The sequence below is a fragment of the Epinephelus fuscoguttatus genome, linkage group LG5 (assembly GCF_011397635.1).
Source record: "Epinephelus fuscoguttatus linkage group LG5, E.fuscoguttatus.final_Chr_v1".
Lineage (NCBI taxonomy): Eukaryota > Metazoa > Chordata > Actinopteri > Perciformes > Serranidae > Epinephelus > Epinephelus fuscoguttatus.
This window is the reverse complement of record NC_064756.1, coordinates 41,681,171-41,700,667: the sequence shown is the minus strand read 5'-3', so window position 1 is coordinate 41,700,667 and position 19,497 is coordinate 41,681,171. Positions and strand designations below refer to the sequence as shown.

The 19,497-nt window shown below is 40.6% G+C and overlaps 1 protein-coding gene across 9 annotated transcripts in view; it reads right to left on the bottom strand.

Annotated features, from left to right (window-relative positions):
* Positions 1 to 19,497, bottom strand: part of LOC125889095 (RNA-binding protein Musashi homolog 2-like) — a 482,288-nt gene that overhangs the window by 11,479 nt on the left and 451,312 nt on the right. For 5 of the 9 annotated variants that reach the window (XM_049576804.1, XM_049576809.1, XM_049576806.1 and 2 more), the window contains one exon: positions 12,082 to 12,236. In XM_049576804.1, the coding sequence (XP_049432761.1) occupies positions 12,082 to 12,236 (155 nt within the window). Of the gene's footprint in view, positions 1 to 2,317; positions 2,395 to 12,081; positions 12,237 to 19,497 lie in introns of all 9 variants that reach the window. The other 4 variants (XM_049576805.1, XM_049576810.1, XM_049576807.1 and 1 more) reach the window with 1 other exon arrangement.

Here is a 19,497-nt window from a genome sequence, read left to right as displayed (position 1 = left end):
GTATCATTAAAAGGAGACATAATTTTGCATTGTCAGTGATGATTGGTTGGTAATAGCACCTACAGAAAAGACAGGTGGAACTGCTAGAATAGATTTTGCATGTCACACTCTTTCAGAAAAGCTCCTTGCTGGCAGGTGTAAAGACGCAGACGTAGCTGATGTCTGTCTACCATCTTTCATAGTTCAGAGTGGCGTTAGCAGCGATAAGGACTGCAAGCCATACAGTAAGGAAAATGGCCATTTAATATTAGGAAAATAGTAACAGAAAAAAAAAGACAAACTGTTTTAACCTTGCAGTCTCACTATTGGAGGTTCCCAAGGGTTTGGTTCTGGGTCCCCTCCTCCTTTTATGGTTTTCACAGCAATGACAGGACAAATCTCTGCATGTCTGGCCAACATCTCTTGGTGGATGTGAACTTCTCCTTCAGGTAAAGGTTTCTCCCATCCATACCCTCTCCATCACCATTGAGAACTCTGTATTGTCTTTGGCTCAGACTGTGAGGTACACTGGATGACTAGCTGTCCATTGCTGCGACAACCTGCTCATACAGATTATTCTCTACAACATCAAGAGTATATGCCTATTCCACACCCAGGATGCTAAGGTTCTGGTCCAGGCTCTTGTTTTCTTGTACCTAGACAACTGCAACTTGCTCCTGGCTGGTGTGCCTCCATGTGCTTTCTGACCTCTGCAGCTCATCCAGAATGCAGAAGCCCTGCTGGTTTAAAATCTACCCAAGTTCTCAGACACTGTGCTGCTCCTCTACACTACCACTGTCTGCTTGAATCTGATTTAAGACACTGGTGCTTGCCTATTGTGCTGTGAATGGCTCAGTTTCACCCTACCTTAAGGTCAAACCATACACCCCAGCCTGTTCATTACACTAAGCTACTGCTAATCAGGTTGCTACTCTCTCACTAAAAAGGGGGCCTGGCTGCCGCTCAAGAAAATCACAACTGTTTGCTGACCCGGCTCCATAATGGCCGAGTGAAATCCCCATTGACATCAGCACAGCGGAAGCTACACTACTATAGCTGGCCACCAATCGGAAGATCAGCGGTTCAATCCCCGGCTCCTCCAGTCTGCAGTCCCAGTGATTCTTCCATCGGTGTGTGAGTGTGTTAAAACTGAGTAGCAGGTGGCACCATGTATGGTAGCGTCGGCCACCAGTGTATGAATGTGTGTGTGAATGGGTGAATGTGACTCGTAGGGTAAAAAGCTCTTTGAGTGGTCGGATGACTAGAAAGGCGCTATACAAATGCAGGCCCATTTACCATTTACTTTATTTTTCACACTGAAAAATCTGTTCAGACTGCAACTTGGCCTATAAAATAAAACCAATAAAAACCTCTGTCTCTATCTCCTGTTGTGTCTAAAAGAAGTAGTTGAAGTAGTTCAGCATACTTGATGAAGTTTATGTATATGCATAATTCTTGTACTATTTGGTTTGTGCCCACATGTTTGAATGCACTTGAATGCCACTTTGGATAAAAGTGTCAGCTAAATAAATGTGATGTAATATAATGAGCATTTTCCACAGTTTATGAATAACAGGAATGCATCTATGAAAATGAGTGTGCCAAATCAAGTCTGTTTGAATCTAATGATCACTATTTCATGTCTTCATCAAAATAAGTTAAAACGTAAGAGCAAATGTAGCTCTGTGCTCATCATAAAATCTTTACATGTTGTGCAACTTGTAAAATGGCAGTATGAGTTTTAGTCCCAGCAAAGAATGAGTGCCAGGCAAATAAAATTTATGACAGAGACAAAAGTAAAAAGAAAAAAAAAACAAACGTAAAAGCTTCTTTTATAGTTATTTGACATACACAAAAATGTAGTCATTTCAAAAGTGAATATTCAGAGGGAGAAAGGGAAACATGGTGAATAACACTAACCCCCACCTTTCCTTCTAGAATTCAAAAACTAATGGTGCAAATGTCAGAGAATGCAACTGTGAGGGTAAAGTAAAGCAGATTTTGAAGAAAAAAGGTTTCTCATAAAACTGTTTTAAAGGTATGCATGCATATGAGACAAACCATGGTTACAGTGAAGTTACAGTGAAAAGATGCCTAGAGGAGAATCCAACTATAGTTGACAACTTATTTTTTCATACAACTTTTCAAAGGGCTTGCCATTTTTGTGAGTATATTATACAGCTGCTCCAGCACAAGCCCTGTGAATAGCTGTGACATCTTATTTAGGAACAGTATCTAAAATAAATGATAGTAGCAGAAATGACAGTAAAAGGTAAACAAGAACAAGACATGTTTGTATTGGCAGATAGGGTTGTGATATAGAAATAGAATATAATACCTTAAATAAGATGGCAACCAGTCACTTGTTAGCTTTCAGTGGTATCCATTTGTAAAAGCTGTCGCAATCAGTGGACCCTAAAATGTACAATTAGTAATTGTCAGTATGCATTTCTTTGGAAAAGATACAAAAAGTAGCAAACTGCGAGTGTAGTTGATTGACAGGATGTGATGCCAGCATGAATGGAAATTCACCTAGATGACTTTATCAGAAAGGGCAATGCAATCAAAAGTTTAGTTACAAAATGTTAATTTCTGAAATGACAGAGCTGTTTTTTATCTATGAAGATTTGAACTAAACTGTAATAACTGTAAACCACAATCTATTCCAGATGTATTTTGCAACCAAACATACCAACATCTGATTTACTTTGCCTAATTTTATACTGAAACTTATACTTTCAAGTAAAATAAAATACTGTTGGTTTTCTTACTGTATCTGAAAATTACCAACTTAAAAACATTCTCAGGTCATGTAAGGCCTCAGTGGATCAACAGTTTAAGATCCTCAGCATGACCTATAATTATTCACACATGCTTTGAAAAACTGAATACTGTTGGATGATTCATTAAGACAGAGTTGACTCTAAAGCATGCTTTGCAATAAAATATGTAAGATGTTGTTACATAAAAAATCCAATATTTTTATATATACAAATTATCCAATATTTGTTTGTTTACAGAATACTGGTTTAAAATACAGACAAATGCAGACTTATCATAATGTATCTTAATTAAAGCTTTTTAATTTGTTTGTTTTTCTACCTTTTTTTTTGGTTAGGAAATATGACACGTAATTCCAGTGATGTAACTGTCACTAAATCCCTTTTAAAATCAAAAACCAACAGTGAGTGTATCTACTAACAAGTACTGTGTGTATCAAAGCTTGGTGTATCTTCTTCCTCTGTGCCACTGAGCTCCATTTTTGTCCAAAAAAATTAAAACACATCAATGAATCAATGAGCCACACTGTTTCACTGCGTGACATATCTTTTCATAACTATGAACACACACACACTGTAGTTTATTTTGCCTCAAACCCACATACACCATCCTGCTGCTACAAATACTTACTACAGCAAAAAATGTGGATTAATCCACTGCTGAAAATAATCCCCCAAAACGCACTGGTCCTGCATGTTTGAGTAAAGGCTGATATAAACTCCAAACAGCAGTTGTTTTTGGAAATTACTGAGCCTTTTTAAAAAAAAAAACAGTATCAGGCCTTAAAAAAGAGCAGATTTCAAAGATTTATGTCTGAAGGAATCAGTGCCACAGAACCACAGATAGGGTAGGTAAGCCAGAACGTATTCAAAGATGGACTGAAAATTTTTGGTTTCAGTCTTTACATAGGATTTGTTGACAAAAGAAAATGATAAATTAACATCAGCTGTGTCTTTTAACTGTTAGAAAATTATCCAACCATAAAGCCACCCATCCATCCATCTGCTTTATTTTACAGGCAGCTTAAGCTTATCCCTGCATAGAGTTGGCAAAAGGCAATGATCACCCTGAACAAGTTGCTGATCTGTCCCAGATAACACATAGGGCCCTATTTAGATGGTCTAAAACGCGAAGCACCAGACGTGCGGCGCATGGGCGTGTCTCAGTCACTTGCTAGTTAGACAGCGCGTTTTCAGAGTGTGTGCCATGGGGGAGAGTCTAAAAGGGTTGGACTTACTCTGTGAATTAGTCATGGGTGTGTTTCGGGCGTATCATTCAATAAGCCAATCAGAGTGTCACCTCTCATTCCCTTTAAAAGAGGTGCGATTGGAGCGCACGGCGGAGAGCTAGTCAGATTGCGGACCTACCAACTGGAAAGAGTGAGCGTTTGACAGCTGAGGAGACGGATCTCCTCATGCGGGAGGTGAAGGCCCGTCAGAACCAGATCTATGGGGACAGCAGACAGGCACCCAAGCTCCCCGAGGTAAAGCAGGCATGGGATCACTAATACAAGAAAGATCTTACTAAATATCTGTGGAATATTATTCAAACCTGTTTTCATCATATAACAGCTGTCAGGACTGCCGCGGAGCTCCCCAAGGTGCTGATCCTGCAGCTAGGACCTGTTTTTGGCGGTACAGCCATCAGAATATGTGACCTCTGTGTTTCTATCTCTGTGATGACCCCAAATACAAATATATGTGTGCACATTAATGTGAGAGGATGACAGAAGGATTGAAAACAGTTATTTTGAGGTTTAAACTCATTATTATGCAGATACAGTGAGGTCACATATTCTGATGGCTGTGCATCTAGCTCTTTACAGTTGAACTTTGAAATGAAAATACATCTGTCCAAATACTGAGGCAATAACAGAGCACCTGTGTCGATGTTTACTCATTTATTAAACAGTGCATACATTATCACACAAAACATTATAATAAAAGTAATTTACAACATCTACCTTAAGGCGATCTACTTTCCATTGCCAGATAACGTGTTACTATGTCTGGGATGGTTGTTATGGTCACGAGCAGTTTCTTAACAAACAGCAGTTACTCGTGGATCACAGACAGAGCAACGGCAATCAAACTTTTGGGAGAAATTATCCATAGAATCATAGACGGTGCAGAGTATCTTTGGAAGTTTATGCCGATGGATCAATGCGTACGCCGTTAACGTAAATACTCTTCTTCTCTACTGTTGATGGCCACACACACGCAGACAATGTGCAACATCACCCCCTGTGGTCACAGATTCCGACGGTCACAGATTTCGGTGTAACACCGGCTGTGGGGCCAGGCAGGTGTGGGTCGGAGGAATATTGGTGCCGGTGTGTTGGTGGGAGACTGGCGGCTGTGTTTTGGTGTACCTCCCAACAGATCCAGTAGTGGACCATGGGACCGGAGGGTGGACAGCAGGCGAAGGGAAGTCATCGGGGAAGCAACGTGGAGAAGCAGAGGGGTGTAATCATGATGCACCCCTCTTGCAGCTAAGTACCTTTAAATTTCTACCTATTTTAAACCATTTCAATCAGGATTTCCCTTTTTTAATTGTTGAACAATTTAAATTTGACTAGCCTACTTATCCCGGGATTTTCTCTCTCTTATGTGTCTCTGGCCGACGAGTGACTGATTGCCCATCGCCACATTCAAGGTCTGGGGTCTGCCACCTTCGGGTTAGAGTGGGACCAGTACACAGGACGGATGGACTGCTGGGAGAGACTTTGGGCTGGGGTTTTTATTTTATTTTATCACTTTTTTATAATAAATCTTGTATTTAACGTTTATTTGGATTTGTGTTTTTTTTAACTCTGCTCAACCCTGATTGTAAATAAGAACCTAGGTGGCGTTGTCAGTTTTATAACATTAAAATTCCTTCAACCTCGCCACATTTGCATTTTCTCCCATTATGTGTGTGGGCTGCTGTGGTTTCCTACCTTAGTTCACAGACATGCAGATTGGGGAAAATTTGAAAAGCTAAAGTGATCACAGGTGTGGAGTGTGAATTTGTTTTTTTCTGTATATGTTAGCTCTGGGATAGATTAGTGACTTGTCCAGGGTTTACCCTGAATCTAGCACAATGTATTCTGAGATAGACTCAGAATACATTGCAGCACACTTTGGTTGATATGTATTGCATAGAAATAATGCATTTCACGTAACCATTATCAGCCAACATAATTATAAATCTCAATAGCCAAATGATTTCGTCTGTTCAACTGATGTAGACCATCAGTTGAACAGAAGAAATCATTTTTCAAACTAGCAGACAAACCAGTCGTTCTCATTCCCAGGTCGTCAAATACAAACACTCATGTCATGCCCCTCAGTGTGTGATACCGACACACTGGGCTTCCAATTCAAATTCCAATGCAAACCCATCTGGGCATTATTTGTCATTTAGAGCAACTGATGTATTATAAAGAGCAAGAAAGTCCATGTATGGTGGGTGGGAAGGAGGGGAGATGGATGAGTCAAACAGGAGTTTCATTCAGGAGATAACTTTTTCTGTCCTTTGTAAACCAAAATTCAATGCTGTTTTATCATTACGTCAATGATATTTAAATCTAACTTCACGTAACTCACATCTGTTCATGACAGACGTATGTTACTCTCATAACATATTTATGACATGTTACATCTTATTTTAACCTAAAACATGTTTTCTAAACCTAACCAAGTACTTTTATTGCCTGAACCTAAATGTGACCGCTTGACAGCTATGTGTTAGGAGTTTCACCCAGGGGACAGCTGTGCTTCACATACATACGTTAAAGGGTGCACCACATAGAGACATAAAAAGGTGCCTTTGGTATCACATGTTAGGGGCATGAGAAAGCCACTTTGGTTTGGGAACGTGTTGGACCAATTGGAGTCAGAGGCTGATTTTGAACAAGCTGCATTGTTAATTGTGGAACAAGATAAGTGTGTGTAAAGGTGTAATAGGTAATATACTGCAGTTACAACATAAATGATGACCAAACAAGTCTTTTGTGTAGCCACGTCAAACTTATGACATTCTCAATATGCTTAATATACTCTATTTAATGAAAAATAATGAGTGATAACAAGAAGACCCCATCAGGTCCTCGGCATAGTTCTCTTGACATTCTGGGAATGTTCTGTGGAATTCAAACTTGCATACCAGATAGTATTCACACTGTGTGTGCATATGTGCACCACAAAGCAGGTGGTCAAACACAAAAAGGCCTTGTTACCATTTCTGGTCAGAGTTGGACAGAAGATCAAAACAGGTGAAACTGATACTGCACAGTAGTTAACAGCTCTTGTTGGATAAGCTATGGCTTTGGTTTCCCCGCTTTCATCTGTACCCAATTTGTTCTAGAAGTTCACAAGCAACTGATCTTATCAGTTGGCCAGGTATGAAAGAGCATGAAGAAATCTTCTCATAACAGTAATTCGCAAAGGACTTATTTCAGTCTTTTAAGCTGGTATTATTCCCTACAGGGACCCTCTAGGTATCCCAATTCTGGAGGGTATCCAGGAGTTTCAGTTTAAGAAATACTTGTTTCATGATGACATTGCCACATGTATAGGCATTTTTACACTGTGACCAGCTGGACATACAAATAGCAGTGACAGTGAGGTGATGATATACTGTGCAAAGTCACATTTTGGCATAGCACAGCAAATAAAGATATCATAGATATATCCACGTAGATATTGCATCAATGCAGCGTTGTTCTGGCCAGTTAAAATAATAAAAAATGCCAGACTTTTGTGTTGCTACTGGATGTTTTAATGAAAGAAATGCAGAAAACAGGGTATAACAAAGGTTACAATATTGTAACCCTAGTTCTTTTAGCACAGGCCTTTACAGGGCTTTATGGGTAATACTCTCCTTCAGTCATGAGCATGTATTTACAAACTGAAATTTACATAAATGTAGCCGGCCAACAAAGACTTGCCTTTGTGAATACTTAATGGGGCCTATAATGGGGCTGACAGCCACCCTTCACCCTCTTCAGCAAGTGGCTGAAATTTTATTTATTTATTTATTTATTTAAATTTTATTTACTTTATTAATTAATTAATTAATTAATTATTTACTTTATTAATTAATTATTAATAAAAATTAAATTTTTCACTCTGTTGTCAATTACACACAGGTCCGAACACACACATGCACAAACTGGACCTATACACGCACTATGTGGAGAGATGTCAGAGTGGGCTGCCCATGACAGGCGCTCTGAGCGGTTGGGGGTTCGGTGCCTTGCTCAGGGGCACCTTGGCAGTGCCCAGGAGGTGAACTGGCACCTCTCCAGCTATCAGTCCATGCTCCATATTTTCAGTCCGGACGGGGACTTGAACAGGTGACCCTCTGGTTCCCAACCCAAGTCCCTATGGACTGAGCTACTGCCGCCCCCAACATCACTGCCCTCATACTTCCATGCGTCCCTTAATGCCCAGTTCAGACCAAATATTCACAACAAGATGAGGTGAAACAGGCAACAACTTGCAATATATCGTTCTGCAACGTTCTAAAAACATTCATACTAATGTAACTAGATGAGATGGTGTATCATCTCTATGCAACAACTCTATACTTCAGTTTTGATTTCCAGCTTTTCAGGCTTATTTTGTGGCTGAATATAATGTGTAGCCTCTTAAATACGAATGAGGATAGTGATGGTGAGATACTGGTTACAGTTGCATTTGCATTTGTAGTAGTAATAAAAGGGTGAACAACAGAAACAAAATGAGCATCAGTTGGACTATATTCATAATAAATAGGAGCAGCAGCAGCCGACCACCATCCGACACTGGCACAACATGAGGACAGAAACAGAGGGCTTGGGGAGATGAAGCAGCAAGTGAAAACGCTGTCTGCCGTCATTTTGACTTGGCCAGCAGACTTCACTGCAAGCCAAGTGGCTATTTAAACAGGTGATGTGCTCATAAAACCAGCCAGGAGCGATTTGACCAGCTAAGCTATAGGAGACACCATCAGCTGGCTTGAGTCGTGCTCAGACAGACCAGCTCACATCACTGCAACTTTTCTCTGCAATGCTTGAAAACAATTTTGTCTCATTGTGACTCTTTGGTCTGAACTGTATGGAGCTAGAACATTCTCAAAATAAATAAATGTACACAGAAATTAATAAATGCACAAAAAAGGATTCACAAATGTATTTGGGGATTTATATATATGTATGACTCAAAACACAAACACATTTTCAATGCACACAAACAAAAATATGTTTCATTCCATATATAAGTAAAAGAAACTCCACATATAAAAGATAAGATTTATCACCATATTTGTGATGCACACACAAATATTTCTTGTTTTAAATATGTGCAATTGAAATTCACAAATGTACGCATGTAAAAGTAATTGCAATTTTCAATACATATTTGGAGGTTGTTACATTGATATATGAACTGTCGAACCTGCATTTACAATGTGCTTTTAATTTGTAAACTTCCCTGCATTTAGGTGTGCGAGTTTTGAGACTCCCCTGACGTGACTTGATTCACAAATGCATTTTTTCTAAGAGGGGATTGTCTGCAGCAAGTCAGATGTCTCACTCCTTTACAGCCAATCACATGAGTGCATCCCCACAAGGGATGTTATATGACGTCATTAAAGTGCGTGCAAGTGGGAGTAAAAGGGGATCTATGGCTGTCCTTTTTCATGTGTTTTTTTGGCAAGATGTCTGTACATTTATTTCCCAAAACATTTCTCTGGTTCCTTTACTATACTGCTAACAACAAAGATCAATGTTACATCATCAACTTAATTTTGTTACTTGCAAAATACCATATTCACAAATCCAAATTCTCTAATCATAAACCATCTTTTTTAATTTTTGAAAAGGAGTTCAAACATTACATTATAATAATCCAACATTCTATCCACAGAAAAGCCATCAAAATGTTATGTATGATGTAACCCCCCCTGACATTGCATTAAGTTCATGTTCTGTTTTGTCTACAATTTTGTATTGACTGACATATCAATAAAGTTAATTAAGATTTTATTTATGGATTTATGGTTGTGCATAGACCCTACACATGTCACCTACAGTGTGTATTAATTGATTCAAAACACACATTAAACACACATTAAACATGTCTTCATAGAGACAATTTCAAACACAAGTACAAAAATTAGCTTCACTACAACTCACAGCATTCACAGACAGACAATGTGTTAATGTGTTAATCTGGACACATTTTCCCCAAATACAACATGCTAACATTATTAGCACAAGCCTACGGCATTTTACATTGTATTGATTAGCCTAGCGGCCGGCGATCTTTCCCTCTTCTTATATAAATCAACACAGAACAAACTCCAGCAGGACAGCGGGACGGGTCAACACTGTGTAGACCAGGTGTTTAAGGGTGGGTGAGAGGAGCTGAGAGGACTGTGGAGGTCTCGGGGCGTCAGTAGTGTAGTGGATAGTGCCCCATGTACAGAGGCGATGCCTCGCTGCAGTGGTCGCAGGTTCAACTCTGGCTTGCAACCCTTTGCTGCATGTCAACCCCCGCTCTCTCTCTCACCCCATTTTTCACTCTGTCCTGTACATTAAAGGCAAAAAGCCCAAAAAATAATCTTAAAACAAAAAACAAACAAACAAAAAAAAGGACTGTGGAGGTCAGGCAGGGCGAGCCATTACTATTACTAATTAATTTCTCCTAAATTACATTACTCTGTTACTAAGCCTTCGCTCGAAAAATTAAACGGTCCTGAAACTGCAGCCTCCAGTACTGCGGCTTCACCTTTACTTCCACCTGGAGTCGTGCACTTTAATGACGTCATATAACACCACTCGTGGGGAGGCACTCATGTGATTGGCTGTAAAGGAGTGAGACATCTGATTGGCTGCAGACAATTCCCTCTTAGAAAAAATGCATTTGTGAATCGAGTCACGTCAGGGGAGTCTCAAAACTCGCACACACAAATGCAGGAAGTTTACAAATTAAAAGCACATTGTAAATGCAGGTTCGACAGTTCATACCAATGTAACAATCTCCAAATATGTATTTGATGAAAATTACAATTACTTTTACATGCGTACATTTGTGAATTTTAATTGCACATATTTAAAACAAGAAATATTTGTGTGTGCATCACAAATATGTTGATAAATCTTGTTTTTTATATGTGGAGTTTCTTTTACTTATATGGAATGAAACATATTTAGCTGCGCATTGAAAATGTGTTTGTGTTTTGAGTCATATATATATATATATATATATATATATATATATATATATATATATATATAATTATATATTATATTACTGGTTTCTCTATATTATATTATATTATTCATTCTGAGACTGTTCTAGCTCCATAGAACTGGGCTTAATATAACATATGTACAGCCAAAAGATGGCACTAGATTGACTAGAGTCAAAAGATTCACATAACAAACTAGGCGATGGTAGAGGAGGTCGTAATATTGTACCTATAAAAAGAGACAGTGTTACAGATGGCAGTGGTCTGCGCGACCATTGAAAGATTACATCCTGAAATGTGGAGGGATAATTCTTTTCACTGTATTACAGATTTGTTCCATTCTGCCATCATTTAAAAGGCCAAATCTTGCTACTACACTAACTACTAACTACTCTACACTGCTCCAGCAGTCTCCAGTGGTACTGGTACGTTTCGTCCATATCCGTAAGCTTTCAGAAAATGTACACAAATACAGATGAAATTAGAAATTAGAGTACAAACTGAGAGCTCTGTCCATCTCAATCTCCACATGTAACACTAAGCATTAATGAGCCCTTAGAAGAAACAGTGCCCCTAGTTAGAGGGCTCCGCCTGTGCTAATAGAACTAGGGTTACAATACAGTAACATTTACTTTACTGTATCAGTTTGGCGGACACATCAATGTATCGCTGTAACAGACAACAGCAGCCAATGCGGTATCTCTGTATTTATGTGAAAAATTACAAAAAAGAAAATATTGGCTAGGAAGCACAAGTGTATTATTGAACCTCACCCTGAACCTGAGCTTTTAACAGCTTAAGACATTTCATGGTAATGTGTTAACGGTTAAACATGATTTTCTTTTTTATGGAGCTGTTAAAGTGATTGCAGGAAGTATGACAGAATTACTGATTCAATATTTGGACTGTCTCTGTTTCACCAGACTGCTCTCTATCTGACCTTCCTTTCTGCAGTCAGTGGTGAAATAAGGAGAGTGAGAAAGTGAGGAATGAATTTAGCCACAAGGAGTTAGTGAAGAGATCTGATGAGGTGGATGATAATGATGATAATGATGATGATGATGATGATGATGATTATGGTGAAGAAAAAATAGATATACTCACAGCAATGCTGTGGCTGAAGCCAGAGCCCGGCTGAGGGCTGTTGGCATTGATGTAGTTGCCTACAGCAGAGTCCTGATTGGCGGTTCCATAGAGGTCAGCTACAGGGCCGGGACTGTTGGCACCAGGAAAGGCTCCAGGCCGGGTGGGGTTGGTTCCTGTTGAGGAAGGGCCAGGAGACAGATTATCCAGAGAAAGTATAACACAACTGACACTCAGAGATGAAAGTTAACCATGACCTGGCCTGGAGGAATATTATTAACTAAACTTGGTATCCTGATTGCATGCTAATTGGTTCAAAAGCCTAAATCAAATCTAATTTAAGGAACTGTATATGACATCCAGAACATTAAAAAAGCAGCAAACTTTTTGCCATGTAAAGATACAGTGGAATAAGACTGTCTTGATAAGAGCACGGACTCACACCTCTGTGTGTCTTCTCTGTTCTTTGTTTTGGTAGACGGTTGTACATGCATATTAGTCCCTGTGTTTGTGTCCCACTGCCTAGCTAATCACTGCCACTCTGCACTGTGCTCATATGGCAGTTACCACTGATAAGTCCTGACCTACGGTGGCAGGATGGTGTTGTCGTGGAAGTGTAACATCCCACCCACACTCTACAGGTCAACAATGTTAACTGCAGGGGCACTGTTGCTGTTGTTAGCACTGTTAGCCAGGCCCGCTGTCAGGGAGGGTCAAAGGGTACATATAACCTTGTCAGAGAGAGGGATAAATAATGCTAAATGAATTTATGCTAAATGTTGGCGAGGGAAAAAGGATCATTGCCTTTTTTCACAATGGTGTATTTAAATATTTCTGCATAATGTGTTTTCCTAAACAGTCTTGGAATTACATACATTGGGTTTGACTGGAAAACCGAGAGCTGACAGCCATATACTCTTTATACTATTTCATTTCTGCACACAATTTGACCAATAATTGATTAAAGTAGCCCTGAAGATTGTATGAATAAATAAAAAAACAAAAAAAAATTGTTCACCTGATTTGAACTTATGATTTAATATCTTGTGGTAATTTCTTCAATCAGTGTTTGATTTTACTTTTCTCTAATTATTCATTGAAGGGCTTTTTTGTTTTTATTTTTGGCCTAGGCCAAACATGTGACTTCCCTGGTATTCAAAATAAGATCTTAACACAGTATAGATACAAACTATATGGGGTAATATGATTAACTCGATTACATTTGCAGACAGTTTACAATTTTGTGTTTTGTCATGTGATTTTGCTGTCCCCCTGCCCATTTATCTTAACAGCTGGCCTGCTGTTAGCACTGTTAGCACCATTAGCGCTTGCCATTTTTAAAACAATACATCCTCAGCAGGGACCAGTGGGCTTTGGGCTGAGTGTCACAGGGTAAAAAGTCGGAGACTGAGAGACGGACTAATACATTGTTGGTTTTTTTCTTATCATGTTATTAATTGACATAATGTGACACTATCTTTCATTTACTGTTTTACTTTGTTTGTGTAACAGTGGTCAGTTAAGAGAGTAGAGTGACAGAGTAATCAAGTGAATAACAATCTATACGTACCCTCAAGGGTTTTTTTGACCTGTCATTGGTGTTCTCTGCCACTGAGCAGGACCCTCAGATATGACTGCCAGACAGTTTATGAATGCCTGGCAGAAGTTGCACAGGGGGATTGGGCACAATACCCCTCATCTCATCAACACCTGTCACTAGGAGAGCCTCTACACTTCACCACACCCACATCCCCTTCCCCTCCACAAACTCCCCCCGCGCCTTCTCCAGCCACTTTTAAATATATGATGGTGATTATCTTTTCCAAAGTGCTCGGAGCATTGGACCTAGCCTGGCTGACAGGCAGAAAATTACACAGGGTATCGTGGGTAATGTGTGCTAAAAGACTGCAGGGGTGAGCTGCGTTTCCATGGACCCAATTCACCAAGAGGAGAGTGTTACTGAAGGAAAGGAACTCCACTCACACTGTGTTTTCTTTTAAAGTCATGTGTCAGAGGAGTAAAGTGCATTACAATATATATTGTAAAGTAAAGGAAATACAGCATATAATATGTTAATAATATGATTACATGAGATGCTCTGAAAACAATACTGTGAGTTCATTTGGTAAAGAAGATGTGAGAGTCAAAAAGATAGAAAAACAAATAACTGGTTGCTCTGTGTTGTAGAGTGTAGATCAAAAAATGTATCGGGTGCTCCTGGAAAAAAAGGAGGGAACTCCAAAATACTGCAAACAGGAAAAGAATCCAGGCACTCCAAACAAAAATGAGAATGAGGAAGTAATGATTAGATTAAAAAGCCTTTAATATAATGGCAAACTCATTAAAAAGCCAACATGTTTCGACCACTGTTGGTCTTCATCAGGGCTGGAGTAACAGATGCACCAAGGTGTGGTTTCAGCTGTATAGTAGCAGCAGCCAAATGAAACCACACCTTGATGCATCTGTTTCTCCAGCCCTGATGAAGACCAACAGTGGTCGAAACATGTTGGCCTGGATTCTTTTCCTGTTTGCAAGATGTGAGAGTCCTCTGAGTATGTCTGAAGTGACAGCCACACAGACCATCTGTTTGATAAGAAGTGGGAAGTAGGCCTATCATTGGAGACAAAATATCACTCGGAACACCAAACATGTTCTCATCTCAGGTCCTCAAATACCACCACTGACTTGTGCCTTCAGTGTGTCATACCAGCACCAAAGAAACCACCACGATGATGCACCCTTTAACATCTGTATTCAATTCAATTCAATTCTATCTATAAAGCCCAATATCACAATTTGCCTAACTGTGCGTTCACACCAAAAGCTGCCAGAGCTGCAAAATAGCTGAATTCACTCTAGCAGCGGCGCTGGTAAAATATCTGTGGCAGCGAAAGCAGCTCAAGTCACTCATGATGTCAAATTCTGAACGTCTGATTATGCTTCTCAGTTTAAAGGAGCCGCAAAGCAGGTTACTGGCTGGAGCACAGAAATGTGACTTTGTGCATTTGCCTGAGTACAGAAACTTTCACGTTTGGACAATGAAAACATTTGGACATTAAACATTAAACACACACAGCCTGTGTTGCATTCAGGTGTTGTCACGTAAATAACAAATTCCAGCACTTGAATAAGCCGTAGCACAACACAGCAGCATGCCAGGTGGGCCAAACCCGAACCGATTCTGAGCAAAATTTTTTGATTTGTTATCCCCCCCAAAGCTGTAAACCTAGGGGAAGCACTGTGAATGGTTTGGGTTCAAGTGCCTGCAGTGTGATTAGTTAAACTGGTGGTAAGGACAGCAAATGAATTGCATTCCCGCTAATAACAAACATTCCACAACACAAAGAAATTGTGTAAGCACGTGCGCTTGTCAAAACTTGTGTATCGATTCAACATGAAAGAAGACACTCTTGTAATTTGTGCTGCCGTGTGGTACCTGCACCACCGTCGGGGCCGTGAATAGCACAGGGAATATCATCGGCTGGTGCGGGAGCTGCAGCTGGATGGGCAGAGGTTCCAGCGCTACTTCAGGCTGAACATAGATCAGTTTGACAGCTTGCTGCTTGTTTTAAAGTAGGAACGAATGTGCAGTAGGAATTAAAAGTCTCTGAGGATGTTCTCTGGGTTCAACACAAGTGATGGACATCTACATTCCGATTGGTTGCTGGTCATTTGCAGCTCAAATGCATCATAGCTAATTTGCATAAAGTTAACCAGTCTTCAACTTTGGTTTGCTGCTCAATTCGCCAAACGCCGCTGTTCATCGCTTTTGAAGCTCAAAACACCTCTGGTCGCCACTATCCATTGAAAATAAATTAGACCTTTGCAGCTCTGGCAGCTTTTGGTGTGAACGCACAGTCAGAGGACTTTCCCATTCTTTATACTATGTCAGTTGCTCTGCACATAAAGTATCACTGCAGATGGGTTTACATTGGAAATGGGTGAAAGCCCGGTGCACCTCATGGAGATGCCAAAGGGGGCCTTTGGTCTTGGTATTACAGGCTGAGGGGTATGAGAAAGCATTTGTATTTGATGACCTGGGCGTGAGAATGGGCAGGGATACCTGTGCTCTACTGCGTTATGAGAAACTGTGTCATTTCAAAATAACAACTACCATAAAACCAGATAGGTTTATGGCTAGAGAACAATATCGTACGATGGGCCTGTGTGTTTACCTTTTGTCTTGATGGCACAGTGTATATGTGTACCGTAATGCCACACTATGCCATGTCATGGCAAAAGCCTGGTGGCCAAGAATCCCATGGTAACTCTGACTGAGCTCCAGAGGACCTGTGTGGAGATGGGAGAAACTTCCAGAAGGACAACTATCATTGCAAAACTCCACTGATCTGGGCTTTATGGCAGTGGCGAGATGGAATTCTCTCCTCAGTGAAAGATACAGAAAAACACCTAATGGACTCTTAAACTGTGAAAAGAAGATTCTCTCGTCTGATAATACCAAGATTAAACTGTTTCACCTCAATTCTAAGCATTATGTCTGGAGAAAATCAGGCAATGTTCATAACCTGCCCAGTATCATTCCAATTTTAAAGCATGGTGGTGGCAGCATCCTGGGGGTGTTTTTCAGAGGCAGAGACTAGAGGTCTGGTTGGGGTTGAGGGGAAGCTCAATGGAAAAGAGTACAAAGAGATCCATAATCAAAACTGATCCTGATCTGAAGGTTCACCTTCCAACAGGACCATGACCCTCATCACACAGCCAAGACAACGCAGGAGTAGCTTAGGGGCAACTCTGCAAGTGGCCCACCTAGAGCTCTGACTTGAACCAAACCATCTCTGGAGAGACCTAAAAAATGACTTTCTGTTGCTGGTCCCCATCAAACCTGACAGAGCTTGAGAGGATCTGCAGAAAAGAGTGGCAAATAATTCTGATATTCAGTTGTGCAAAGCCTGTCGCATACCCAAGAAGGCCTGAGGCTGTTAAGGCTGCCAAAAGTGGTTCAACTAAGTTCTGAGTAAAGTGTCCTCCTTTTTAATAAATTCACCAAAAATTCTAAAATTCTGTTTTTGCTTTGCCATTACAGGATATTGAGTGTGGATTGATAAGGAAAAAAATGAACTGATATATTACTGATAATTCACGTAGCAATTCTGCACATTTTAGCAACCTCAGTGTTGGAACTCGCATCACTGGTGCCGGTGCGCCTTGAAATTTTTAACATTCAATCACTCTACATTTCACTCACATATATCAAGAGGAGTCCTCACAGTGTGGTAAAGGAGAGCCACACTGTAATATTAGCAGGCTAAGATGGACAGAACAGCACAGTACAGAAACGACAGAAAAAGGATCAGATTCTGATCGGCTCTATTTTTGGCATTAGAATATGTTTGGATAGGCCCACTGATACAGACCTGATGTTAGGATCAAATCTGTAAATCTTCAATTAATACTGCCTTGAAATATATTCAAAAAATATATGGAAACTCCAAGCCACCTTAACAGTAAAAGCTAGAATAAACCCACTGAACAGAGTTCACCAAGTCCCACTCTGTTTTGCTGTGTTGGTGTGCTGTGATTGGCCTGTTGAGGCTGGAAGTTGTTAGGGTTAGAGCAGAGAGGTCAAGGTTAGGGTTAGTACTGGCCAGTCACAGCACAATAGGGTGGGACTATGCCAGACACTGTTGTTCAGGGGGTACATTCTAGCATCTATCCACCTAAACCCCATCCAAACTCTGACATTGAGATCTACTCATTTTTCTCCCTCTGAGTGCCATTTGTTGACACACCTAATGTGTGTGCTCTCAATACAACGGAGGGCATTTTGAATCAAGCAAATGAAAGGGTCACACTGCAACAACCATCTACTGTCAGAAAAGTTTCAAACAATACTTAAAATCGTGTGATCAGAAATGTAGGCCATGTGTTATTCAGTGGCACCTATGCATGGAAAATAAACACATTTGTAAGGGGCCATACACATGCCGTGTTTTCTGCTCCCTCTAATCCATTGTTTTTAATGTAGACGCACGGCAGGCATGCTCAAATGCCAGAGAAATGCACATGCATTCCAGAGTGCCTTTTTTAAGGATGCAATGGCTGCACCCTGAAATAAACTAAGTTCAACTTTTGGAACACAGCAGTGCACACTCCATGTAATGTGAAGAGGACCAACCAATCACAGTCGACAGATATCTTTCCCTTCCTCTGTAAATATCAGTCTGTGATAAACATTGAAGAGATGCAGATCATTTTAGTGCAGGGCTACACAGAGTTTTACATCTGTCTCACAGGCAATATTTCAGGCCTAATGGTAAATGGACCTACACTTGTATAGTCCCTTTCTTGTCTTTCAACCACTCAGAGCACTTTTTACACTGAGTCACATTCACACATACATTCATACACTGGCCGAGGCTACCATTCAAGGTGCCACCTGCTACTTTTTTAACGTTTTTAACACACTCACACTACAATGGAGCTGCTAGCAAATTTGGGTTCAGTATCTTGCTCAAGGATACTATGACATGCTGGAGGAAGTATGGACTTGAGGAGCTGGGGGATCAAACTGCTGATCTTCAAAATAGTGGATGACCCATTCTACCTCTGAGCCACAGCTGCCCTTGCACACGCCCAATGGCAGATTGGCCATCGGGATGTTCAGGACGATTCCCGATGGGCTGATCACCAAGTGGGCCGGTGTGGGCCAGTGGGGCCGGCCCTGTGGTGAAAGAAAGATGTTCAGAAAGATGTGAGATGTTCAGAGGGAACATAGGTGTCAATCTTATGTTTTGATGCTTGAAGGAGGAGATAAGAGCGGCCTCTTCCAATACAAAAGAGGCTCTCATTTTTCTGATTGGCTCAGCCGCAGTCATTATTCATGGCAGACCAGGCTAGTTTGACCGTTAGACAGAAAACATGGATAAAGCCGGTAAAACAAGAAAGGGTGGCGCGGAAAAAACTTTAATAAAGTAGAGGCAGCAAAGTGCTCCAAAATAACCGACCTGTTTGGCTGCAGCCTTGGTTGATGGGCTGAGGCTGCTGGTGTTGCTAACCACGGAGATGGAGACGGAGCCGACAGTGCCATTATAGCAGGTGCATAAACGTCAACTAAAGGTTGTGAGTGTGTAATTTGCAAGGCTGGGCTTTGGCAAATTGCGTATTTCTTCCGGGTGTCTGGTTCAAGAGGCCAACTGGCCTACTAGGTATTGCATTAAGTCATTATAATTTAAACCTGCACTAAAAGAAAATATGTGCTTCCTTTTTCCAGTGGATGCATGCAATTAATATTAGGTGGTGCTCCCAGTTCCAAGGAAAATGAAGCTGAGGGACAGACTAACCCCAGTCGTGATGAGGAGGAGGATGAGACTGGCTTTATCCCAGAGGATGAATGTCCCAGGCTGAATTTGTTTCCTAGTCCGCCCCTGCACACGCCTACTCACTTCAAAAACAGAGCCTGGAAGAAGATCAGCTCTG